At 37.6% G+C, this 26,165-nt stretch overlaps 2 protein-coding genes and 1 long non-coding RNA gene across 3 annotated transcripts; 2 read left to right on the top strand and 1 right to left on the bottom strand.

Moving 5' to 3' along the window:
• The first annotated feature begins 1,314 nt into the window (after positions 1-1,314).
• Positions 1,315-2,983, top strand: LOC131780687 (melanocyte-stimulating hormone receptor-like). The gene has a single exon (XM_059097298.2). It carries the CDS (start codon positions 1,375-1,377, stop codon positions 2,308-2,310), a length of 936 nt encoding a protein of 311 aa, XP_058953281.2. The 5' UTR covers positions 1,315-1,374; the 3' UTR covers positions 2,311-2,983.
• A 5,648-nt stretch (positions 2,984-8,631) lies between these two features.
• Positions 8,632-13,124, bottom strand: LOC136283550 (uncharacterized). The gene is made up of 3 exons (XR_010718830.1): positions 12,870-13,124; positions 10,355-10,468; positions 8,632-10,176 (listed from the first exon to the last, which is right to left on the bottom strand). It is a non-coding gene; the product is annotated as an uncharacterized lncRNA (long non-coding RNA).
• A 2,498-nt stretch (positions 13,125-15,622) lies between these two features.
• On the top strand, positions 15,623-18,608 carry LOC131780060 (uncharacterized). Its single transcript, XM_066171799.1, has 4 exons — positions 15,623-15,693; positions 17,068-17,157; positions 17,345-17,416; positions 18,424-18,608. Exons 1-4 carry the CDS (start codon positions 15,623-15,625, stop codon positions 18,539-18,541), a joined length of 351 nt encoding a protein of 116 aa, XP_066027896.1. The 3' UTR covers positions 18,542-18,608.
• Positions 18,609-26,165: the final 7,557 nt, after the last annotated feature.

Genomic DNA, 26,165 nt, shown 5'->3' with positions numbered 1-26,165 from the left:
TCCTTTGTGTTTGAATCATTTAATGCAAACATCACTTTGTTACATGAAGTAGTAATCAGATAGATACCCTGACTTGACCAAAAACACATTGACACAAAAAAAGTAAAACCGCCTTCAGGGAAATTTGGTTTTATCAACTGAGTTGATAATGTAAATTGGCCGCCATAAAGAATTTCTAAAGCTGACATTTCGACCGTTAGCCCTTCGGCAGAGCGTCACATTCACTCTCACAAAGAGAGTTTTCTGATTGTTTATCGTAGGAAACCGACGCTTTTTCTCAGAATCATGACCACCGTTACCACTGTCCTAAATTTGATTAATAAATATATATGCAAAAGGCTTCTACATTTGCGTGAACGGGGGGACTTCGTAAACCTTATTTGAGCCAACTTTTAAATGGTCAAAATCTGACATAATCATCTTCTATTGGCAATCTGATTACGAGGAACTGAAAATCGAGTAATGTTCCTCGGCAAATTTCTCTTCATAAGTCCGTGTTGCGTTCTTAAAGTAGTCTAATGATAAAAAAAAAAAAAGCAAAAAACGAAAGAAACGAAAATTTTTGATAACATTATCTTAATATCCTTGTAAGTCATATTCTGTTTACCACAGCTAGTTAATGAAAATCTTAATTCAGTGGTCAGTGATCTATTTCTTAAATACCAGAATTTTATTATGTGAAATTCACTGTTTATCCTTTACTATATGTAAGATGCAATTATGTTAATAATCTTCTGTGAACGTCAACGCGGCGGGAAGATTTAAGGAAATTTAATAACATTCATAAAGGAATAATGGACAACATCTGATTTTCTCGAACTCCGAATTATTCTTTTTGTCAAATGGTATTTGATTTTTTAAGCAAACTCGTCATGACTTTTGTTTCATAATTTGTATCATTTAGTGATGGAAATAGAACAAACCATGCAGAAACTAACGTTTTTCTGAAAAAGACAAATAAAGACACATAGAGGAAAGATAAAAATTTGAATATCGAATGAAAATTCATTTTGTTTTGGTTATTTTTTCAATTATTCAATTAACACATATGTACTTACAAAATAAAACTGCCTTCCTCTAAATTGTATTATCGTTCCAATATGTTCGATTAAAATCTTTTTGCAGCAAAACTTTACAATCTATTGAAAATTTCATTAAATATGCAATTCATTTAGAGTGAACTCTTATCTTTCAGTTAAACTGTTGACCGTGTCGTTCATTGTCATCTCTGAATAAATAGATGATGTAAAAAGACATATCTGAAATTTTTTTTTCATTTCTTTTTAAGTCTTATCGGAAGAGGTCATCGCAACAACCAGTAAAACTTTTCATCATTTTCACGAAGTAGTGAGGCTAACGACAGCGCCCTTTACCATGGAAAATGTAACCAAGGACAGTGGAATGTACGAGATAGTGCAGTCCGTGACTTGTGCTGCCCCCACACAAGGAAACCAATACTTGTTTGTACTGACAGCTATAAACATTCTACTCGCCATTACAGCCGCTTTGGGTAATATTTTGGTCTTTTTTGCTCTGAGGAGAATTTCATCTCTTCAGCCCGCATCCAGAATCCTGTTACGAAGTCTGATTATTAGTGATTTTTGTGTTGGTGTTTGTGTTCAACCTTTGTACGCCATTCAGTTGTTGTCGATGGCACAGCAACGATTGCAACTTTGCTACGCACTTGTAAGTATTAATGAAATCGTTGGGACAACTCTTAGCGGAGTGTCGTTGTGTACTTTAACTGCTATAAGTTTGGACAGGCTTCTTGCTCTTTGTATGGGATTAAGTTACAAGCATGTCATAACATTGAGGCGAACACGCAGAATGATCATAATCCTTTGGTTTTTCAACATTTTGTTCTCCAATCTGAGACGGTTTTGGAGGTACGTTTTAATTTCCAATGTGATGTCTTCTTTAATATACTGCACCTTATTCATCTCTGCTTTAACTTACTTAACCATTTACTTAAAACTACGCAAACATCGTGAGCAGGTGCAACGGAGTGTGCATCAACGCCAACCGAACGAACAAGGAAGAGCTTTCAACATTTCCAAATACAGAAAAACTGTATACACAGCGCTGTGCGTACAACTTGCCCTAGTGGTGTGTTACTTTCCTTATGGAATAGTTGTCGCTTTGGCACACACGCGAGGTTACAACTCATCGTATAATTTTACTGTTCGTCTAACAATTTCTCTTGTGTTGCTTAATTCATCATTGAATCCCATTCTGTATTGCTGGAGAATACATGGAGTAAAACAAGTAGTGAAAGCCATGATTAGAAGCCTAGGACTTTTATTCAACTAGAACGCGCACTGGGCTTTTGCAATCGTTATGATGTATGAGTATCTTATCCTTTCAAAACCTTGCTTCCAGCTGCAGTAGGTGAAAGTGTGAAATATGTTTTGCATTAGTCGATTTCCACAAACTTTCACCTTCGAACTGCATTCTCCAGAGAGAAACATGAGATTATGACAAAAGTCTTTTGACTACACCTTTTCAACTTAATTTGAGCGATGCGTCCTCCATTAAAAAACTCCCGCATTTAAAGGGAAAGTTGGAAAAGGAGTTCGCTGTATTCTATGGTGGATATACATCACGCTTGTAACATAAAACTGACTGGGCAAAAATAAATCACAATACAATCAATATTTTGGGCCGGTTATTTACACGAAATTTTACCCAAACCACGGTTTTACGCAATCAGTGGGCCTCAGGCTTTCATTAAAAGAGGGTTGATCTAATAAAAATAAATGTCTTACCATTGTCAGCTTTTGGCCTTTTTGACACTGTTCACTAATATAAAAGTTTAGATTAAAGATTCAGCTAAATCGACGATTGTTTAGGAAGCGGTTTTGTTAATAGCGGTTAGAGTATGTTTAAATAACCGGCCCTTGGTTTCTTTGCAGTGGTGTAAAACCTGACATAAACTAACTACTAGTCTCTTAATTTAAGCACTGCGTTAATCATTATGACACCTAACGAGTTTAGCGCTGTATAAAGCTACACTTGTAATCATATGTTTAGATTGGTGCTTTGAGAAATATAAGTTTCCTTTTATCGTTTGAGCCTCTTGAAGTCCAGTATTCACTTCCTAGTTTTGGCACTTCTATGTCAGATGCAAGTTTTCTCCTGGAAAGTTGTTATCATAATTCTGCCGATGGAAATTTTCTCTAAAACAAATATTCCATTAAAGCACCTGCGTGCCTAAAACGCAAGGAAAATGCCGTCGGCCATCATCAGCAATGTCGCGTGTGCGTATACGTACGTCTTGAGGACAACCTTTAAATGACAAGAGGACATTTACACCTTTTTGTGGATAATATAGTTTCCGAATTCGTGTAGAAAACTTCAATTCTGCATCTTCCAGATTCCAAGCCAAAAGCCCTCTCTAACACCCAGGGATTTTATCTCGAATGTTGATGAAAGAAACAAACTCGTATCCACGAGCACACATACAATACCTATACACATATTCGTCACCTATTTAAATCGAAGACAATTTAAGAACTAAATGCGGAGACCACTTGTTCACATAAAAAGCTTCTTTATCTCCTAAATATATGAAAATGAAACAAGTTCTTATTACGGAAAATATTTCCTGTCAAAAAGTAGTTGAGCTCAACCTCAGTAATGCTCGAAAATGAAAAATCCTCTTGAAAAGTAAAAGCGCACTGTTCATAAACCGGTCACCCTGATGACACTGTAATCCGGCCTCACGTGTGAAATTAGAAATTCGCGTGGTGAGGATGCCATGTTTTCGAAACGGGAAAATTCTGATATTTCCTCAACAATTAGGTGGAATTGTTATCAGTTCACTCATCTCATGTCTTTCTTCACATCAGGCAAACCCGTCGATTTTTTAAAAACTTTAATCATCCAAAAAAAAGGAAGTTTAAGTTGATCAACGTAAGGAAGAGGTAAACAGACATAAATAAAGGAAATGGAAAATCCATAATGAGTTCATGTTATATTTTTCACCCCTTCAATATTACATATTTACATAAAAGAAAACTTGATTCCTAAAAGTTGCATTTTTTCCTGACAACGCCGAGTAATCTATTTCGCAGAAAAGTTTCAATATCAGTTAAAAAATGTCTGTAATCAGTTGGATCAAAATTTCGCTGTTTAGCGGAAAATTTATTCAATTTGCAACCATGAGTTCAAGTGACAGCTCAGCTTCTGATTTGTACAATGTGTTATTCATTGCGACAGCTGGGTAAATCTGAGTTGAAAGAAGACTTTTTTTTTAAACCCATCCTTTATTGCTAGAAAATATGAAGAGTTGGAAAGGCAGTGAAAGAAATTTTCAAACTTGACTAGTTTGAATTCTTTCAGTTTCGATTACTTGCGCACTTTGTGAAAATCGACTTATGACATCGTTTACAGAATAACTTGCCTCGAGTTCCGGATACAAAAGCCACTACTTATGATGTAAATTAAAGGTAAAATAAACTAACATAAAGAAAACGTACGTTTAATTTTCTGTCTCGGGATAGATTCATAAGTTCAGATCCATCTATCTCAACTCCTAAATGAGAGTGAAAGAAGTTCTCATCTCGGAAAATGTTTCCCTATCAAAAAATAGCATGAATAGTGGAGCCTAACCAAAATAATGTTCATTAATGAAAAACACTCTTGAAAAGAAAAACTGCCTCGTTAATAAATCCAGTCACCCTGACGACACTGTTATCCGGCTTCACATGTCAGAGACGGAAAATAGTAATGCGCGCGATGAAGATATTATGTTTTCAAACCAGGAAAATTTTGGCATTCATCGATGATGGGAGTTATTTGTTCTCTCGTCTCTTGTCTTTCTTCTAGCTATGCAAATCCACTGAGTTGTTAACATCGATAGTCACCCAATAAGGAAAAAATTTACGAATATCATATTTGCTTTTTTTTCTGACAAAAAGCTGTATAATCTAGCTCGAAAAAGAATGTCAATTCTAGTTATCAGTCTATAATCAGTCTTAGCTATACTCTGTAAGAAATTTGGAGAAAAACTTGGTGGTATAGCGGAAATTTAATCAGTTTGCAACTATGAGTTAAAGAGACAGCCCATCTTTTCAGTTAAATAATATTTTATTCGTTGCGACAGCTGTGTAAATGGGTGCTATAAGAAGATGTTTTTTTTTTGGTTTGCAACTCATCCTTTATCGCTGAAAAATACAACGAGTTGGACAGGTAGTGAAAGAAATTCAAAGACCCTAGAGTCATTAGCCTAGTTCCGATAAAAGAAGAAAAAAGAAATCAATTAAAACACCCCAACATGTCATATAAGTTCAACTATATCCTCTACCTAATCAAAGAATACCTATGGCCAACTTGTGCATAAAGTACTTGATCTAGAGATTAAACATGGTTGGCAACTTGTCATTATTGGTCTTGCAGCAATACAAGGTTGCTCTTATTTCAGAGGCATAGATTTCCGAAAAAAAAAGGAGAGATCTACAATTATGGTAAACATCCAACTCCGCAGAATAATTAACGTATATATAACCTGTGAAAACAGCAAAAAAATAGTGTTCTGCGTTTATCGAATTTCCGTTTGCAAAATTCTTCAAATTTAGCCGTTGAAATCCAAATCTTTCTAAGCCTGCACAAGCCAAATTCCACTCTTTCCCAATTCTATGTATGCATGTCACGTTTCGCCTCGCAGTAGCTCAATATATATTTGCATTATAACGCAATGATCCTTATTTACACGGTTTTCTCCAGCTTTTATCTGATAAGTTTTCTGCCTCGGAACGAAAATACCCCAGAATACACTTCATGTGACGGCTAGTTTTTGCGACTGAGAGAAATTAAAGACATGCAGAAATTAATTCTACGGGTTTTCTTTTGATAGAAAAGCACAGGATTATTTTCGTCCGCTTCATATCGATCCAGCCGCCATTGTTTACCTTAGGTAAAAATCGATTAAGATTGTACGTATTCCTATTGGCTAGCTTTGCAAGTTATTGCTCACGCAATGAAAAAGAAACCCGGCCGGATTTTTACCGTGGTATGCCACAGACATCCCTCAGAACGATAGTTAACGATTATTGTATTGAGTCACGAGTGAGGTTGCCGTTGCTACGTTTGTTGAAACACTAGCTGAAGTGAGACAAGGAATTTAACCATTACTGGGTAAGAGACCTGTAAGAGAGTGCAATCCGTGACTTGTGTTGCTTCCTCACTGGGAAATCAATTCTTGTTTTTGTTGAAATCTATAAACATTCTAATAGCCTTTACAGCCGCTTTAGGAAATGTTATGGTCTTAGTTGCTCCATGGAAGATTTCTTTAGGTTAAGGGTGCAACATCTCCAGCAGATATTGCATTTATCACGTCGAGTTCAAAGTCTGCCTAGTTTCCAAGCCCCTTGTCCGTATGGTGTTCTCAAACTTTTAAAAGACCAGAGAGAAGTGTCTTTTTTTGCAGATTGTTTTAAAATGTAATGGAACAATTATTGAGTTCGGTTTTCGTATGATATCACGAATTATCTAACCTTGTATCTGTGTCATTTGCCTCACCTTCGGGTTCTACAGATACCTTAGACCTCAGTTTGATAATTCATGGTATCATGATCAGCCTCATCCAATAATCACACAGCATTTGGAGAGCAACATGACAGACACCTTTAGATAATAAGAGCAAAATGCAAAAAAAAAGTGAACAGACACAATTTGGTTTTCTGGGTTGGACTCAAGTAGCAGTGGTTAATTTGAGAGTGTTTAATTGACACGCACGCCGACGCATGAAAAAAACTGCTTAATTGAACGGCATGTTGCTCACATCATATCTCAGAAATCCTACGCTCATTAAGTTTAAATATGTAAGAACGTTTTAAAGAAGGAATGACTCTACTCTTTCAACACTCTAAAGCAGACTCTTGCGCGTGACGACTTCTTTAGCCAAGTCCCAAAGATGACTGAAAGGCAACGATCATCTAAATTAAAGAGTAAAGATAGCCCGCTCAAGCAAATTTCAAGTTTAACCTGTATAGGTTAATGCGATTGACCGACTGCTGCTAAGACACACCTGGCCTTTCAATACTCAAAACAAAGTACAAAATAAAAGATGGAGATATTTATCTGAGAAGAACAACATCCTTTCCCGATATGGCTGCGGTGTTGAAGTACGCTCTTTAATAGTTAAAGGGAGCAAGGCACATTTGGCTCCATTGGTCGATACTAGCAATACTTGGCCGACAAGGTCGACAACGATAACCACCGACTTCTGTAATTATGGCTGCGGTTAACGAAAGATAAAGACCAAAAAAAAATTTTAGCTCCAAAATATTTCAAACCCAAAGTCTCAAAAATTTTACTAATTTACCAACTTCTGCAGATCGTGATACGTGGTTTCGAGTAACTAATACAGCAGAGTCGCGGGTTCCAGTCAATAAATCGTCGCCGAAGGGACATTAAGAAAAATTTCTGCGTGGGAAGACATGAGGTACATGTTCCTCTGGACATTGCTTAATTTCTATTGATACAAGCTGCCTTTGAAATAGTACAGATTAATTTTCTTCATGGACTTAACGATACTGATTCCAAGTCGTTTACTTAGAGAATGGACTTTTGTTGGATATCTATCCAAAAACGATTTTAGACCCAGTTTATATTAGTGACAGTTTAGCGGTAATCTTCATTTAGAGTCACGTTTTATCGAAAGTTTTACATAACTTAAGGAATAAAGGAAAACGGCACAGTAATAAGACAACAGGGGAATATTTGTGTGCTCTTACTGTTCTCTTCTTACGTCAACGAAAACGTCGAAAAATCTGTCACTTTCCATATACATAAAATGCAGTTATGTTCAAGTTTTACCTGATTTCCCTCGAGATGGTTTGCTTTAAAATTAGTGCTTTTCTTTTCTGAGGGGACAAATAAAACTGTGGGCGGACTAATCAAATAAATAATATGAGATAATGATATGGAAGAAAAAAAAACTTGACGAAGAAAAGTGAAGCAGCAGAATTAGAGACAATTAACAAAAACAAAGACATAAAAAGGAAATATCCGTGAGCAGGATGTAGTGAGGGTGGATCAAAACAAAAACGGAGAAGCGGGAAAAAGCTGTAAAACATTGGCGAAGGAAACTTAACAGACGATTGGATCGAAATTGAAAAAAGTGCGCAGATCAAAATTTAACTTTTTTTTGTTTTATAAGAGCAAAAATATAAAGTTTTGGGAAAGTAATCCTAAAAACATTTGGAAAAATAAGATGAATGAAAAAAAAAACAACATGGAGTGGAAACAATCAAAAGTTGGCAGGAGAAGCTGCACAAAAAAGAAAAACAAAAGAAAAACAACAACAGGGAAGAGCAGGCTGGCAGGTGGTCTTCAAAATCTGCAAATCGGCTGCCTGACACGAGTAATTCTTTTCGTATGTAATTTTGGAGTACTTAGACGTGTTCCCTTTAAACCCACTGGTGCTTTTGAAAAAACAGATTTTCATTGCCGAATGAAGAGCCTCTGTATGTCGTTATAAAAGAAAATAAAGAGTAACACTTTTAAAATGATTGGGTCAGTTTCTTGTTTGGTCGAGGAGGATTTGAATTAGATCAGGACTTGAGTGAATGGTTGAGGAAAACACATTTCCATATCAGCCAATCATTTACATCTATTTGAAAACCCTTGAAATCATTAAGAGGAATAAAAATGTACTTCCTTTGCTAGATTATTCTTCTTTTCACACTCGTTCGGAAAACATTCTTGATGGCATCGAGCTCTTTTGTTTCTTCTACCTGACATCTAAGTAGGGGAAGAAACTTGCTACACAGTCAAACCGCGAGGTAGCCGAATAGCGCAATTTCTTTAGAACTGCCTTAACTAACGGTAAAGAAACGATCGGAAAGGCCTCGTTCTCAATTTCTTCGCTCGAAACTCACAAAAGAGATCTGCAAAACGTTCTTTCTTGCATCATGAATCTAAATGATTCAGAAATTGTCAACAACGCCAGCAAGAGCTCGGTGTTTTCTTGTTGGTACTATCCAAGCTTTTCCTGGGAATTCGGCGAAACCACATTTCCTTGGGTAGTGTTTGGTATCACAGTTTTTTTCTCTCCCGTTATCGTCCTTCTGAACGTGCTAGAGATTGCAGCCGTATTAACGAGGAAACAATTACAAAGAGCGTCGACCCTTCTGCTGTGCAGTATGGCTGTTGTAGACGTACTAGTCGGTGCTGTAGCCATGCCACTTGCTGCGGCTGTTGATTTGTTAATTGCTCATCAGACCTTCCTTGACAATGTCTGCGTATTAGACTTCGTGGGTCTAACGGTGATGTATTGTGCATCTTGGACCACTTTGTCTCACCTGACAGTCATCGCTTGGGAAAGGTACGTGGCAATCGTAAAATGGAGGGAATACAAAGTAATGGTGACGCGACAACGCGTGAAGAAACTTACGATACTCGCTTGGCTGCCTGCTGTAATCGTAGCCACACGCTGCATCGTAACAGCTGCTGGTGTGGATGTCGAGGGATTTGAAAAATTAGCTATAATTCCAGGTATTTTCTGGGGAGCTGCCGTAATTCTTATCGTGTGTTTTTACACTAGGGCTTACTTAATATTACGAAAACGAAAAGTAGAAATGAGCCAAAATTGTCAAGTGAGCATTCTTGTTAGAGCGAAGCTGAACTCAAAAGTTGCCAAGACAACTGGTATTATAACTGGGACAATAATTTTTACGTTTCTGCTACCAGTAGCGGGTATGATTTTGGGACCCTATTTCGAGGCCATTCGGAAAGGCTCGGTCTTTCGACTGATTGAGACAGTCATGCAATTAAACTCTCTAGCAAATCCATTAATATACTGCTACAGGGACCGCAGCTTTCGAAAAACCATTCTAGAGCTGCTACGATTTGAGAAACCAGAAGCCAATCAAGCCACTGGTGTCTTGAGATTTGTTAGACGAAAGAAACGGTTTCGTTCGCAAGAATATGAATTTAAGTACAAAATGAAAGAAAAAGATCCTAATCCTTTAAGAAAAACGGCATCCTTTCCTGATGTAGCTGTGGTTTTAGTCGATTTCGATCTCGTTTCGTTTAGTGGATCGAGATTGTCAAGACATATGTCAGCTCCATCCCTTGATGTAAGAGGTGCACGGCGTTGGGAAAGTGATCCACAAAGTGAAAAACTACCTTGCCCAGCCCCCGTGACAACAACAATAACAGTCAACGATCAACCTGGAAATGCAAAGCACAGTGATCCTAAATCAACGCTAAACGATTTCTGGTGGAGAAAAATTCCAAGATCAAAGTCTCAGCGAAATATTAGTGTATCATCTGAATTAGCCAGCGGCCGCCGAGACACACAAGACTTTTCTACTCCTAAAACGGATTACAGAATAATAGAAAAATTTACCCCTCTGGGAAGAAGAGCATCCTTTCCTTAAACGGCTATGGATTTTGAATCCACTCTCAGGTCGTCCCGCGGAACAAGGTTGGAGAAGGTCCAATGATGAAAAGCACTCGGATTCTAAATAACAATTGAAAGAAGATTCGCTCAAACAAATTTTAAGGTCAACGTCTGAAGATCTGCATGTGTCAATGGAATTGTCTAACTGCTGCCAAATCGCTCGCAATTGAAACGGAGTACAACTTAAAATGGGAGATATCTTTGAGAAGAACAATATCCTTCTCAAATATGGCTGTGGTGTTGAAGTACGCTCTTTGATCGTTCAAGGGATCAATGCACTTATGATCCAGTTCGGCTCCATTTGTCGATACATGCAGTACTCGGCCGACAAGGTCGTCAACGATCACCTTCCACCTTTGTAATAATGGCAGCGGTTCACAAAAGATAGAGAGCAGTATTTTCTAAATGGTAACCTAAGAGCAGCACAAAAAAATTTCAAGCAAAAATAATTTTCTAGTTTGCAAACTTGAGCAGATACACATGCGGTTTCGAGCAACCATTACAGCAGAGTCTCGGATTCCAGCCAAGAAATCGTCGCCGAAGGAAAATTTCTGTGGAAAATACATGAGTTACATGTTTCTCTAAACATTATTTAATTTCGATGGATGTAAGTGATTTTGAAATGGCACAGACAAATATCTTCACGGACCTAACAAAACTGATTCCAACTCTTGCCTAGAGAACGGACTTTTGTTGGATATCTATAAGGAAGATTTTAGACCCAGTAACGGCAGCTTGGTTGCAATCTTCATGTAGGCTTTTTATCGAAATTTTCAACTAATACCTTTCCTAAATGACAAAGGAAAACGACAAAGCAGTAAAATAACATAGGGATATCTGTGTATTCTCACTGATTTCATTTTACGGTAACAGAAACGTTGGAAAATATGTGTAAATTTCCATATACTTTATAAGAAATGTAGTAATGTTAGGTTTTGCTTGATTTTTTTTTTTGAGATAGTTTGCTTGAAAATTTCCGCTTCTGTTGATTTTTTGAGGAAACAAATGAAACTGTAAGCAGACTATTTTTCAAATAAAACTGTGGGCGGACTAATAAAACAAATAACAGGAAATAATGACATGAAAGGAAAAAAAAATCTTGGCAAAGAAAAGTGAACCAGCAGAATTAGACAAAAAAGCGAAAACATAAAGGAAAGATCAGTGGGTAGGAAATAGTGAAGGTGAATCAAACCAAAAACAAAAACGAGGAAATGGAAAAAAAACTGTAAAACATTGGCGGAGGAAACTTGTAAAAGTTGAAAAGAAAAGTGCGCAGATCAAACTTAAAATTGCTGTTGTTTCATAAGAGCAATAACAAAAAATATGGGGAAATTAATCTAAAAAACTACATGGGGTGGAAAACAATCAAAAGTTTTAAGAGAACCTGCACAAAAAAAAAGGGGAAGGGCAGTGTCCAGGAAAAAGTAGGGCGGACTACAGTGATAACACACGATTAATGGATTATAAAAGCAAAAACAGGGAAGTAAATTACCTTGATAGAGAAAACTTAATTGACACGTGGAAAAATAAGAAATGAAGCAGAGCAAACTGAAAAATTAAAACCAATCAGACAGAAGAAAAAACCTGGGCTGAGAAAATAGGAAATGAATGAATCACAAAAACTCGAGAGGTTTCCTTCTTGAAAGGAAAAGAACGTTTAGCTCGATTTAACAGAAAAAAAACACTCTGCCCTGGAAAAAAAGGAAGTTTACCTGAAAATATGAATTTCTGTTGTATTTCCTTTTGCGTCACTGACAAAATTTTATTTCAAACCTAACTAGCGACAAGAGTATACATTATTCATCACAGTGCTGCGATGAAAGTGCTTTTCCCTTTAGATAAGTTTATGAAAATAGCATAGTTTGTAAATGCTAAAGCTGCGAAGCAAAAGAAGCATAAATTATCGGTTTGTACGTTTTGTGTTTCGAAACATGAAAGGCAAAGCTGAAAGCTGATTATGATGTCACTTCTTTCCTATATATTGAAAGCTCTCCACAAATAGCGTTTATGGACATTATTAGGATTTAGGATATCAACAGTGTTACATTTATCTAGTTTGTCATGAGGAAGAAAGTTGGGAGTCAAAAGTAGAACATAGAGGTAGATATTTCAAACTGCTTTAGCTTAGATTCTAATGTAAAGTATAACCGCGGGCTCTCCAGTTGAGAAACAAATAATTTACCAGGTATAAGACTGCGAATAACGTCAGAAACATTGTTTTCTCTGACTTGCCTGCGTATTTTCTGACATTTAGGCAATTAAAAAGGCATCATAAGGACTGAATACAATAATTAAGCAGAATTATTTCTCATTGAAGACAGGCTATTATTTCAAACGCTAGAAAGCCTTCATTCTAATTGCCAAGTAAGTATATGTGTTTCACATTGAATTATTTTGATCTTTTCCTGAGAAAAATAAGTATTTGCCAAAGAATGAATATAGTTTTAGGACATTTACTTACCTCGGAACCCTCTCTTTTTCTTTTTCTTTTGGTTTATAGCCTTGTTTATCTTGTCATGTCTTGCTTTGGCGACAAGTTTTCGAAAACTTCCGCACAGTTGTGTTGCGCCTTCTAGGGCCTGTTCGCGGGTTCGTCTTGTGTTCAGACTGTATATTACACATTGACCTAGCTTCTTGTTTTGCAGATGAACTAGACTAAGTTCGAATGTTTCTCAACTATTTAAATTTGTAAACTACATTTATTGCCTTCTTATATGGCAAAATCCTTGGATGTCGAGTCGCTCATAGCACCTCGAGATGGAACCTCGCGGCAAAATTTTCCCGCTCTTTTAGGAGCTTGATTCCGTATAAGGAATATTCGTCCCAGGTCATTTTGAACGATTCCGATTTCAATCTTTAGTTTTTAATTTAACTCAAACAATTATGAAAACATATTTACCTTTTGTGTAACTAAATTCCGTTTTTTTACTATTACTTTCGTTATTTCAGAAATCAAACTTTATCAGGCGACGAATCTACTTAGACAACTGGAATGAAATGCTAATCCGTATCATATGGAGTGTGAAAAATATGGGCATATATGACATTACCTTTAGTCAGAACAAGTTTCACAAGTTTGGTATCATTTTGATCAGTGCGCATCAAAGATAAGTCAAATCTGGGCAGCAGTTTGACATCATGTTTTACACGAATCAAATCTGAAGCAAGCCCAATATTTCTTGGTATGCTCGACCACCAGTAAGAATCCCCCACATTACTGCTTGCAAAAAATTAAAATGAAAGAAAATTTTTACAAAACCTGTGATCGGTCCAGTGCAGATGGATTTTGTCGATTCAAAGTTTCAAATTTAATTAAAAAATTATAAAATTAAACCAAAGGTGACGACAACCCAGCTTGGAAGATCTCCCATGGCTTAGAGGATCTCCCACGCTTTAGGGAGGTGTAAGGTTGATAATGCGTTGGATTGGTAGGCGAGACCTCATGGCTTCCAGAGTTTCTTAGCAATGCATGCATGAAAAAAAAATGCCATACAGCCCAGTCCATACAACAGGGTAACATGATAAAATTCATGAAAAGGGTAAGCTGCCACGGCGAAGTTTAAATTGCTTTGTTTTCGTTCTAATGATATACATGCAAAAATTTCAGCATGCTTATTGACCGAGAACAAGCCAATTGTTCCCTAACGGTGCAGAAAGTTGAAATGAAATTGATTGACAGGTAAGTGGCGAAAGTACAACAAAATTAAATGGCAGATAGGTTCGAAGAAAGTAACAACGTTTTAATTAAGAGTTTTAGGGAGAATGAAAAGAACAAAAACGCCCAACACGGCAAAAACAGCTAGCTAAGACTCTGGAAGTCTGAGGCTCTCAAAATCGACTATAAAAGTATAAACGGAGGCCCTGAACAAATTCTCGAGGGATTTTAGGCGAGAGTTCGTAAGAAAGACGGGAAAGATTACGAGCTTGGCAATTGCGTGTAATGGTTACTGCTGTCGACTGATACCTATTAGAGAAAGAGTACCAAAGCTCGGTCGCTCGTGAGCGAGAGTTTAAAAGCTTGAAGCAAGTTCTAAAGGGAAAAGCCCGATTACTCAAGCAACAAGGCAAAGGCAAGCCGCCTAACCAGTGAGCCATGAGACGAAAAAAAAACAACCGAAGAGGAAAAAGAGCCCGATTTTTCCTTGTTTATTATTAACAAATAATCACATAATTCTTTTCGTAAATCTTTCAAATACTACAAATTGTCCGGTCCGGTTTTTACTCGCGCTGATTGCTGATTTATCCCAATTGCACTCGAAATCATGTGATTATCTATACAAATTGAAAGTTTTCCTCAGACATGCGGCGGATGATAATTCAAAGGAACAACCAGATAAGTGCAAAATTGCGAACAGTTACGGAAAGAACTAATTAGACGATCAGTGTTCATTCAAATATTCAAATAAAGTGCATTGAACGAAAATCTGGAAATTAAAGTCAATAGCCAATTAGATACTTCTGGTTGATGATCAACCAGCAAATACATGAGCTTGTTGGGTATTATAGGTATTCGGAATTCTTCATACTTCGCCTGGCCACACTTTACGTGTACTCTGTATTTGTTGTTCATTCCACAGCCAGGGCGTAGCAGTAACTTTCCAGTTTAAACAAATGCAAAAGTCTCTAACCCCTACTGCAACTTCCATTAAAAGTGCCTATATATCAATAATCAGCATTACTAACGGTCAAATATCACGTGACAACTAAAGCATAGGTTAATGTCGCTCCAATTTTCGTCAGCAGAGACTTGACCCCTCAATCTGCTATTAGTGAAGGCAACATTGTCATAGTGAGGGAAAAATTGTTGTTCTGGTTAATTGGAGACAACTTTGTGTGTGAACGATAAGAGGATAAGTGGGCCAAGCGAGAGCAAAAAAGAAATGTCCTCTTTCTCCCATACTATTGAAGGAGCTCTGTTGGTAAAACAAACAGTCAAAGGGAGAAAGAAGTCAAAGCATTTATTTTGAATACTTCTAGACGTTCAAAGACTTGTATCCTGCATATCTTCCCAGGGGTTACGAAGGCTTTAAGCATAATTCCTTAATTCAAGAAGGTCCGTCCTTTCAATCGTAGGACTGGGTACGAATCTACCTCATACTCATTTTCTAATGTTGGCTGGTGTTGGCGTCGTCTGAAAGTTTTACTTCGGCTCGAACTGGTTTGATACGAGAGTTAAAGCGCTTTGGTTAACCTAGGCTTCTAAGATCATCCGGTATGACCTTAATTTGGGGAAAATCCTGTAAGGTGTGTGGAAACACGGCAAACGAAGGAGACTACTGCGAACGGTTTGTGCATTTTGCTTTTATCCTTCTTCGAGCGGTATTTTAAAAGATATTTACTAGAATTGAATAACTTCGTTATATTCATAACGTTCACTATCAGCGAGGTATTTAAACCGCAATTCATCTTGTTTTGCGAACGATCCAAGAAACCTAAGCAACCTTTTCTACTACCTTACCTTTTCTTCTACCTTATTAGCTTCATGATCAATATTTATCCGCTGGCGACTATGGGATTCGAAATCAGCTCTCAGGAGGTGGATTTTCTTGTGAATTATTACTCTATTAGAACCATTTCATGATTAGAAACAATAAAACTGAATCAAGAATACTTTCAAAGACTTTATTTTGTATTTCAGTTGTATGTGGATCAATATTGCTGATGTTTTCGTACTTTTCTTTCCCAGAAATCTATTTTTAAATCAGTTTCGTTTTGAAAGCCACTAGGCCAATTTGAGGTGCGGTTGGAACAAGTTTGTTCGTTCGGTTCTTCTTTGCCAAGAATAAATTGGTTTTGGTTTTTCTAAACTTACAACGAAATTTTGTGTACAAACAGCGGCTAAAACTCTGTTTCCTGTATTTTAAGTTTGCGCCGAGAAAATTCGGTGTTTTGTTAGTACGTTATGCATGGATAGATCTCCATTTCTAGGAAGATCACTGCGACGATAGAAGTTGTTATTTGTATGCAAGCATTAATCGAAAGTGTTGAAGTGGTGGAAGGCAATGTTAATGACAGATTCTTGTTCCAAAACCGAAAACACTTTCACTAGAAGAATTACGAGACCACAAAATAAGTAAAGGCTTGAAAATTCGTATTGACTCTCCAAGTAGTTCAGATCAGAAAGATAAAAGGCTTAGGCAATCCTTTTATTGTTTACAAATACGGAAATTATTGTGTGATTCTTGGAAATCTTGCGCAATACAAATATGACACGAATGAGCGTATGTCCGCGTGTAGCTGGATAATTCTGCAATGTGGTGATCAGTTTTATTTCAAAAATCCTTGCATTTGCTTTGTAGATGTAACTTATTTTGAGAACTGAATGTATTGTAAGTATTGCCAGACCGAAAATTCTCAAAGCAAACAAAAGTTGACAATTCTTGGAAATGCTGAACCAAAATTTCTCAACGTCAACAAAAATTGATAACTCTTGGAAATCCAAACTAAAATTTGTTAACTCCATTACAAATTGATAATTCTTGGAAATCCACGCTAAAATTTTTCAACCTCAACAAAAGTTGATTACTCTTGGAAACACCAAGCTAAAATTTCTTAACATCAACAAAAGTTGTCAATTATCAGAAATTCTAGTTGAGTCTTACATAGCGAGCGTAGCATATCATATCGATGATATTTTGAATAAAAATTCTCTATTCAAGGTGTTACGGGCGGCAATTTCCGGTGTGTGAATACTGCAAGAAACCAATACGTGATGGCGAGGAAGAGGTCGACAACTGTCACAAGAAGCCGTAAGTAAATCCTCCTTCGCTATGATGTATCTTCTTCCCTCGCAGGACCATGGGAACGAGATTGATATTGTGTTAGGTGAAATAGTCTGTTCGAGAGACAAGAGGCCCATCTTGTGGATACTTTTGTACTTTTCCCGAATTCCCTTGAGCAACAAAGTCACTTTTTTAATATTCGTTTCATGTTTAGATGCTACAGCAACAAGACCGGGAGGTGTTGCGAATGTGGTGCCATAACTAACCGAGGTTCTTATTGCAAAAGGTATGTAGCCGAAACAAACTATGAACACCGAAACTATTTGTGGAATGTTATAGGAAAAAGGCGACCATTTGCGAGAAAAGTAAATCGCGAAGGGTATCGTTATTTGTTCGATTTTTTTTGCCAGGTTTTCTTCCATAACTTTATTGCAATAAGTCAGTACAAGATTATCCAGTTAGTAACAAATTAGAGTGTTTACGGAGACTTAATGACAAATACATCGAGATCTTAACCTTTGTCGCGAAATGGAAAAAAATGCACCAAACTTTCCTTGTGGATTCGTACCCTAGCCCGGCAGTTCTGGTTTAGTTTTCTACCACCCAGGCTACGCAAAACTTGTTGAAGAAATTAGCCATGTGCTTTAGTGGTCCATATGTAACGATCGTCTTGCATACTGCCAGAATAGGCGATATGAAGAGCCATGCCGGCACACTTTTTCAATTGTCTTCTTTTAGACTGTGAGCAGTCTCTATTTCTCCAAATCTCAAAAATGCTCCGCCACTTCCTTCCTACACGTGAGATCCCGAAAGACGAAAAGCAAACATGAGCCATCCTATTGGGTACTTACTGTACTGATACAAAACTGAAAGGAGTCTCCTCTAAGGGGTACAAATGCTTCTGGTGGAATGTTGGAATAGCTCATCAATTATTGACTGACATCATAATTCAGTATCGTCGACAATTAATACTTGACCACTAGTGCGTTCTATAAATGTCCAGGTGAGTTACAGAGGTTATTGTGGATTACATGGCTTATACCTTGGTCACTTAAAACTTTCGCCTCCTCCTCAACCAATCGCATGGAAACCTAACACAATTGCGACTTGGACACTTGTATTCACAACCCCGCCCATTTTCCGTGGCTCCATACTTTGCTGTAATCAGTTGTTGATTGGAGCTGCTATTGAACATTTTTATCTTTATTTTACGACGCTTGGTTAAAGATCGATCATTATAAAGTTACCCCACTCACCCCCCTTTTTCTTACCTGGTTCTAAATATACTTGCAGTTGCTATGACCTAAAGTACCCACCAGCTCTCAGAGCTGAAGTATTGGTGGGAGGAGTGAACTTGAAACTTCGTTCAAGGACGGAAGTGAATCAGAAAATGATTGAATCAGTCAAGTGAGTCAGGGAGGTTATTGGGGATTACATGGCTTGTGCTTTGGTCACGAAAACTTGCACCAACCTCACAACCAATCACATGGAAACCCAAAACAATTGCGACTCGAACACTTGTGTTCACAGTCCCCCGTTTTCCATGGTTCCGTGTGAAATTTTGTTTTCCTCTAATTTAGCTGTTGCAAGAGAAAACAATGTACTATTATTTTCTCTCGGCTGTTGTGAAAATATTTCGATCTTAAGTTGAAGTTCGGTCATTATAAAGTTATCCTATTTGCACCTCTTTTGCTTCAATGGCTCTTAATATAATTGCAGGTTGATTTTGCCCTCGGAAAAGGGCAAGATCCAGGAAACTTCTACTAGGAATAAACGACGCGGGTGCTCACTGGCATTCTATTTCACTGTTGTCATCTCCTTTGTATTGTATGGCTTCCTCTACTTGCTAAACGTTCTTTTCCGGTTTCTTCGTCCTGTTCTCTAAGCTTTTGACCTCTCTGTCCTATCTACTTACTGTCTTTTCAATGTTAGCTATTTTTGTATGCATCTCATTGAGTTGAGACTCGATAATATTAAGCTCTCTTAGTTTTCCGCCATGTTGAGAGCTTCGAATACTTCGTAACATTCGGCTCTCGATCATTTTTTCGTCCGGAGAATCTTTTCTCTCTGTGGATGATGACGATGAAAATGATGGTCTATCCCTCGCTTTAGAGGCATGAAAATTCTTCAATTAGGGGTTTAAAAGCGACCAAAGAGAAGAAGCTCGACTTTAAGCGTTCACTCAGCCGCCATGCCAGTCCCAGTCTCCTTAAACTTGAGGGGTGTGTGAAGATTGAATAATAATTATTTTAATTAAAACGTACAATGCTTTACATTTTAAAAAAATTTCGCTTCATCATGTCTTAGAATAATCGTTTCTTAATATCCAAGATGGCGGATGCAACAGTACATGGCGGATTCAAGATGGCGTACGGATATTAATGAAGATATATTGTCTATGTAGCGATGGCATCTAACCTAACTATTGGCTGTGAATCTGTCATTATTTTCTATTTCCATGTGGTGAAATCTTTGCGAGATCAGACAATACACAACAAAGGGAAAACATAGGCATGCGTAGCATGCAAGAGTTATTTTTTCGGCTGGGCGGGTTGAGACGGGACACTTCGTTTACCAAATGTTTTTGTAACGGAAAAAGAGCATAACTTTCGAACGGACGAAAATATCGCATTACTTCACCTTAAGAGAAAGAAAAAAAACTGATTTATCTGAACTCACGCAGATATTTTGTAGTCCATTGTCTAAATACTTCTAAGAAAAAATAAAATGCATCGTTTCCCCCCTTACAGCCTTTATTTGGTCTCGTCACGCAATGCCATATATTCCCCGTTGGAGAGAGAGCGCGTTGATTGATGAGACCAAATAACGGTTCCGAAAGAGACTACGCTTACTGCCGTTCCTCTAACAAAGAGGAATCAAAATTATTCGTCTACAGTTAGTTTCCTCAAAAATATAATTCCTCGTAATTTCACCGCGAAAAGCAAGCTGAAACTCTGTTATATCTCCAAAAAACCCTAACCAAAGATATATTGCGATCTCAATTAAATGAAGATGCATTGAACAATAGAGAAGGATAATATTTCGAAGAGGGCTCCTTGATTAGTTGTTGCTTATCTGGACTCTGCCCTCTGTGCGTCAAATACGCGATAAAATGTAGGTTGTTTACAAGGAATTAACACGCAACTGGATTTAGTTCAAGGAAGCTAAAAGCCAATTTTATTCGCAGAAAAAGTCAAAACTGGGGAGAATTGCGTGGAAAAATTACTATCTGCAGCATGTGAATTTTTTTTCAGTGGGTTGGAAAATGCGGTTAGAATACGTGATTAAATGCAGGTTGTTTACAAAGAAATGACATGTGATGGAGCGAAGTCTAATTTGGAAAAATGGAATTTGATTGTTGAAATACAATTCAAGCAGGTGAAAAAATTGACTAATGTTCATGAAGAGCAATGATTGGGCATGTTTTGATTGGACTTTGGACGCTGTTTTCATGGTACGTGATGGAATGTAAGTTGTTTGGCGGGTGAGTTGTGAGTAGAAGAGCGGAAAAAACACGTTCTAACTTAAAAATGATGCAAAAAGGTGGAATGAGAACCTTTGATATCCCGATAAATCTCGACCTTAATCGACGAGGCTCTCACGATGGCCACAAACCATTACACTCGTCAAAATTAGCCCAAAGTCTATGGTTTATGTCATTCTTTGTGCAGGGCCCCCTGATACCATGACAACATTTGCAAGAAAGCTGTGACATGATTGGTGCGAGATACTTACCCTAAACGCCGTGATTGGTGCACGATATCCAAATGCTGTGATATGATTGGTGCAAGGTATATACCTTAATGCGGCAATTTGATTGGGGCATTGGGATTTATTAAACTAGTGGAATTGCAGTTTTTAAAAATGCATGGTAGCATTACTCCCCCGGAGTGGTACCGAAAGGTCATTTTTGGGGTCCTAGCCAATGAACCAGGCGGTGTGCGCACTCCGATTGCATTGCATTGTGGTAGCTTCATTTCAATACGGCGGTGAAAACAACAGAAATCGGCAAACTTTGACTGAACATTCCGTAAAAGCTAGGCCGTTCCTTTTTCCTTTCACCATAGGTAAATTTACTTCGATTTATTGTGAATGTGTAAAAGTATTTTTTTGTACGTATTTGTCGCGTATTCTATGTTTCACAATGACAAACGCAAGCACTGTTTTTTAGTATCTAATTTGAGACCGGTTTTCGAGAAGGTCAAATTTGATGTACGTCTTAGTTTGGAGCCTTTCAAAGATTTGGATAGCCGCTTTGATCCTTCTTCAACAGCTCTGACCAAACGCTCTCAAACGCTCTCCAACGATACATGTGTTTCTCGCATTTTAAGTGCTGGTGTTTGAGACCGATTAAGGGTGAGAAAAGGTCTATTGTTGCGTTACACAATGTAACTATTCTATACTCGATTGCGCTGTAAATCTACTTTTTTAAGTAAAGGCAAATTAACTGATCAGAGTGTTTTATGGTAAATCTACTATCTTGATCAATTAATGAAGGGCAATTGAATTATGGCAATGAAAGGAATCACTTGACCAACGAATAACTCTACAATGCAGACACTTGGTAAGCTGGAAAGCAAAAGGCAGTCGATCGTTAAAAGGTGTTGATGGGCTTGTGCGACTCCTGCCATTCGCTTGACTTGAAAACTCAGCTGTTAGTAGGATATCTTTTAATGACTTTCGTTTACGATGTCATAATAAAGGGTTAGTTTTAAGATGTCATTTCCCCATCTGTATATTCTTGAGGTTTGGCAAAGCCGGGTGAGATTGTGTTGCAAAGAGTAATATTTTCATGTGCACGCGCTGTTTTCATTATTTTCAAGTACACTGTCTCTCCCGCAGAAAATAACTCCAGAAATACGTTTCTCAAAGCTTCATTCTAGGTATTCTCTATTCTCTCAGCATATTTGAAACTCTGTACGTTTTCATCAAACGTTGAACGTGACGAATTGGTCTTGGGAGGCGTAGGGCTTCTTCTTTCGCGAATCCCGTATTTACGCCTTTAAGTGTATAACATGAAAAATAGTTCGTGTATTAGAGGGTCGCTGTCATTGTAATGCGTTTGCATGTCAAGGGTCGATTCCCCGTTAAATAACTCGCGAATTTGATATTATCCACACGGCCATCGGCTGTAAGTGTAACTGCTGCTAAATGAATAGATTCCTGGGTAAGGCTGCAGTTTCGATTCTTTCTGAATCTCTTCAGTTGCCTCCTAACAATAAATTTGTCACGGACGAATAACAGGAGTCTCGTGGGACCGCAAACACTTTCGAAAGGAACGGCAACAGACAGTGAATCCCCATTACATTCCACGTTTATTCACGCTATCTTGCTGCCAGAGATGTTCACTCGACCGCTACAGGATGCCAATGACTCGCGTTTCATTTTACGACCATGATGCAACGCAATCAGAGTGCGCACACCGCCTGCCAAGGAACTATAAGCATAATTTCTTAACTCAAGAAGTTCCGTTCTTCGTCCTTTCAATCGTAGGACTGGGAACGAATCTGCCTCGTAGTCATTTCCTAATATTGGCAGGCGGCGTCGTCTTAAAGTTTTATTTCAACTCGAACTGGGACGATTTGCGAGTTCCACTGCTTTGGTTAAACTGGACTTTTAAGATCATGGGAAACTACTATTGTAAGTGTGGAAAAACGGCAACCGAAGGAAACTACTGCAAAGGGTTTGTGCATTTTGCTTTTATCCTCGTTCAAGCGGTATTTTAAGGGAAATTTATAAGATAATAACTTTGTTACATCGGTAGTGTTCACTCACTATCAGCGAGGTACTTAAACGGCAATTAGTCTTGCTTTGCGAACGACCTAAGAAACCTAAGCAACCTTTTCTACCTTTTCTATTAAGTATACTTTCAAAGACTTGGCTTTGTATTTCAGTTGTATGTGGATCAATATTGATGTTTTCGTACCTTTCTTTCCCGGAAAGCTATTTTTAAATCAGTTTCGTTTTGAAAGCCGCTAGGCCAATTTGAGGTGCGGTTGGAACACGTTTGTTTTGTTTCATTACTTCTCTGCCGGGAATAATTTGGTTTTGGTTTTTCTTAACTTACATCGAAATTTTGCGCACAAAAGGCAGCTAAAGCTGTTTCCAGTATTTTAAGTTTGCGCCGAGAAAATTCGGTGTTTTGTTAGTACGTTATGTAAGGATAGGTCTCCATTTCTAGGAAGATCACAACGATAAAAGCTGTTATTTGTATGTAAGCATTAATCGAAAGCGTTGAAGTGGTGGAAGGCAACGTTAATGACAGATTCTTGCTCCAAAACCGAAAACACTTTCGCTAGAAGCATTACTAGACCACAAAATAAGTAAAGGCTTGAAAATTCGTATTGACGGTCTCCGTTTCTAGGAAGATCACTACAATAGAAGCTGTTATTTGTATACAAGCATTGATCGAAAGCGTTGAAGTGGTGGAAGGCAACGTCAATAACAGATTCTAGTCCTAAACATTGTCGACATGCAGATCTTCGTCACTCAGTCAACCAATGCCAAGTTCAGTTGAAAATCACCTCTTTCCAATGGTTATTAGGTTTAAAATCACCTTCGTACAAATTCTTTACTTCAGGTGTTACGAACGGCAGTTTCCGGTGTGTGAACACTGCAAGAAGCCAATATCTCCTGGCGAGGAAATGTTCGGCGATTGTCACAAGAATCCGTAAGTAAATCTTCCTTCGCCGTGGTGTGTATCCTCTTCCCTTGCAGGACCGTGGGAACGAGATTGATATTTCGTTGGGTAAAATAGTCTGTACATGAGATAAGAGGCCCACCTTGTGAATACTTTACCCAATTTCTCTTGGGCAACAAAGTCAATTTTTGGATATTTATTTAATGTTTAGATGCTACAACAACAGGACCAGGAGGTGTTGCGAGTGTAATGGCGTAGCTAAAAATGGTTCATATTGCCAAAGGTATGTAGCCGAAACTCATCAAACCATGAACACCGAAACTATTTGTGGAATGTTATAGGAAAAAGGCGACCATTCGCGAGAAAATTAAATCGCGAAGGGTATCGGTAATTAGTTCGAGATTTTTGCTGGGTTTGCTTGCATAATTTTATTGCCATAAGTCAGTACAAGATTATCCAGTCAATATCACATGAGAACGTTTACGGAGACTTGATAACAAATATGGCAAGATCTTAACCTTTGTCGCGAAATGGAAAAAATGCACCGAACTTTCCTCTCGGATTCGTACCCTAGCCCGGCAGTTCTGATTCAGTTTTCTACCACCCAGGCTACGCAAAACTTGTTGAGTGCTTTAGTGGTCCACATGTAACGAACGTCTTGCATACTGCCAGGATAAGCGATATGGAGAGACACTGTTTCAAATGTTTTCATTCTGACTCTGAGCAGTCTCTATTTCTCCAAATCTTAAAAATGTTCACCTTTTCCTTCCTATACGTGGGATCCCGAAAGACGAAAAGCAAATATCAATCATCCTTTTGGGTAATTACTGTACTGATACAAAACTGCAAGGAGTTTCCTCTAAGGGGTACAAATGCTTCTTGTGAAATTTTTAAAATAGCCCATCAATTAATGACTGACACCATAACTCAGTATCGTTAAATATTAATGCTCGACTACTATAGCGTAATTTCGATCTTTTATGACGCTCAGTTGAAGATCGATCATTGTAAAGTTACCCTACTCACCCTCTTTTTCTTTAATGGTTCTGAATACACTTGCAGCTGCTATGACTCAAAGTACCCACCACCTCTGAGACTCAAGGTGAAGAGGGGAGATACGAGCATTAAAGTTTATTCAAATAAGGAACCAAATGAGAAAATGTTAGGATTGACTAATGGAAGGCTGCAATTCAACGAACCTCATGAGCATATGTGAGTTCTTTAAAGTAGGAATTATTCTAATGGCTAGGCAGAAAAGTAAGGAACTTGCAGCTAATCAGAGAAACACTCTTTATCTAGCTTGACATTTTCTCACTAGAAAGCTAAAAGGCCACAAAAAAGTTTCCAATAAAATATTCATTGAATGCAATAACTCTTTTAAGATTTGACTTGATTGACCAAGTTAATGGACTTTTTCGTTTGAACTGACTTGTTTGGTTCTCTAACAATTTTGATCTAGAATATTTTATCATTGGGAAATGGAAATCATTTGTGAAAATTTTTACATTAAAGCATGCTAACAAGAAAAGAGCAAAAAACCTACTCTAGAACTATTTAGAAACTAAATTGCCGAGAGTAACGGTAATTAGTTTGAAAACGAAAACTTGTGCCAACCTCACAACCAATCACATAGAAATCCAAAACAATTGCAACTCGGACACTTGTGTTCACAGTCCCCCATTTTCCATGGTTTCATGTGGAATTTTGTTTTGCTCTAATCAGCTGATACAAGAAAAAAAATAAAGTTCTATTGTTTTCTGTTGGCTGTTGTGAATATTTCAAACTTAAGTTAAAGTTCAGTCATTTTAAAGTTATCCTATTTGCACCTCTTTTGCTTCAATGGCTCTTAATATAATTGCAGGTTGGTTTTGCGGTCATCATCATCAGAGGAGGACTAGATCCAGGAAACTTCTGCTAAAAAATGCATGACACTGGTACTTATTTGCATTCTATTCTCAGTAGGAAAAAAAGGCCTTCAAAAGTTCAAAATAAAATTTACGATAGATTCTCTGTAACTCTTGTTATATCTGACTTGATTGATTTAGTTATTGGGCTTTTTTGTTTGAACTGACTCGTTTGGTTCTAATAGTTGTAATAATGCGATAGTGAAAGAAATAAAGATCATTTGTGTGCTGAGGACTTCATTTGATAAGTTACCGATTTATCAGGGATTAATTTAGAGTTCAAACAGTTTCTCTTTCACAACTTTGAATGGGTCGTGCAAACAAAAAATATAAGGCAAACTCTGGAACCTTAAGTTGCTGTAAATTTAGGCAACTTTGGGCAATTTAAAGCAACTTAAGGCAACTTAAAGCAATTTTATTTGACTGAAGCGATAAAACCAAAGTTAGCAACAGTCTCCCCATAAACTTTAAAAATGTCTATAGAATCCCTT

This window comes from Pocillopora verrucosa, chromosome 9 (genome assembly GCF_036669915.1).
Source record: "Pocillopora verrucosa isolate sample1 chromosome 9, ASM3666991v2, whole genome shotgun sequence".
Taxonomy (NCBI): Eukaryota; Metazoa; Cnidaria; class Anthozoa; order Scleractinia; family Pocilloporidae; genus Pocillopora; species Pocillopora verrucosa.
The sequence above is the reverse complement of the archived record's forward strand: the minus strand, read 5'-3'. Positions and strand labels throughout refer to the sequence as shown.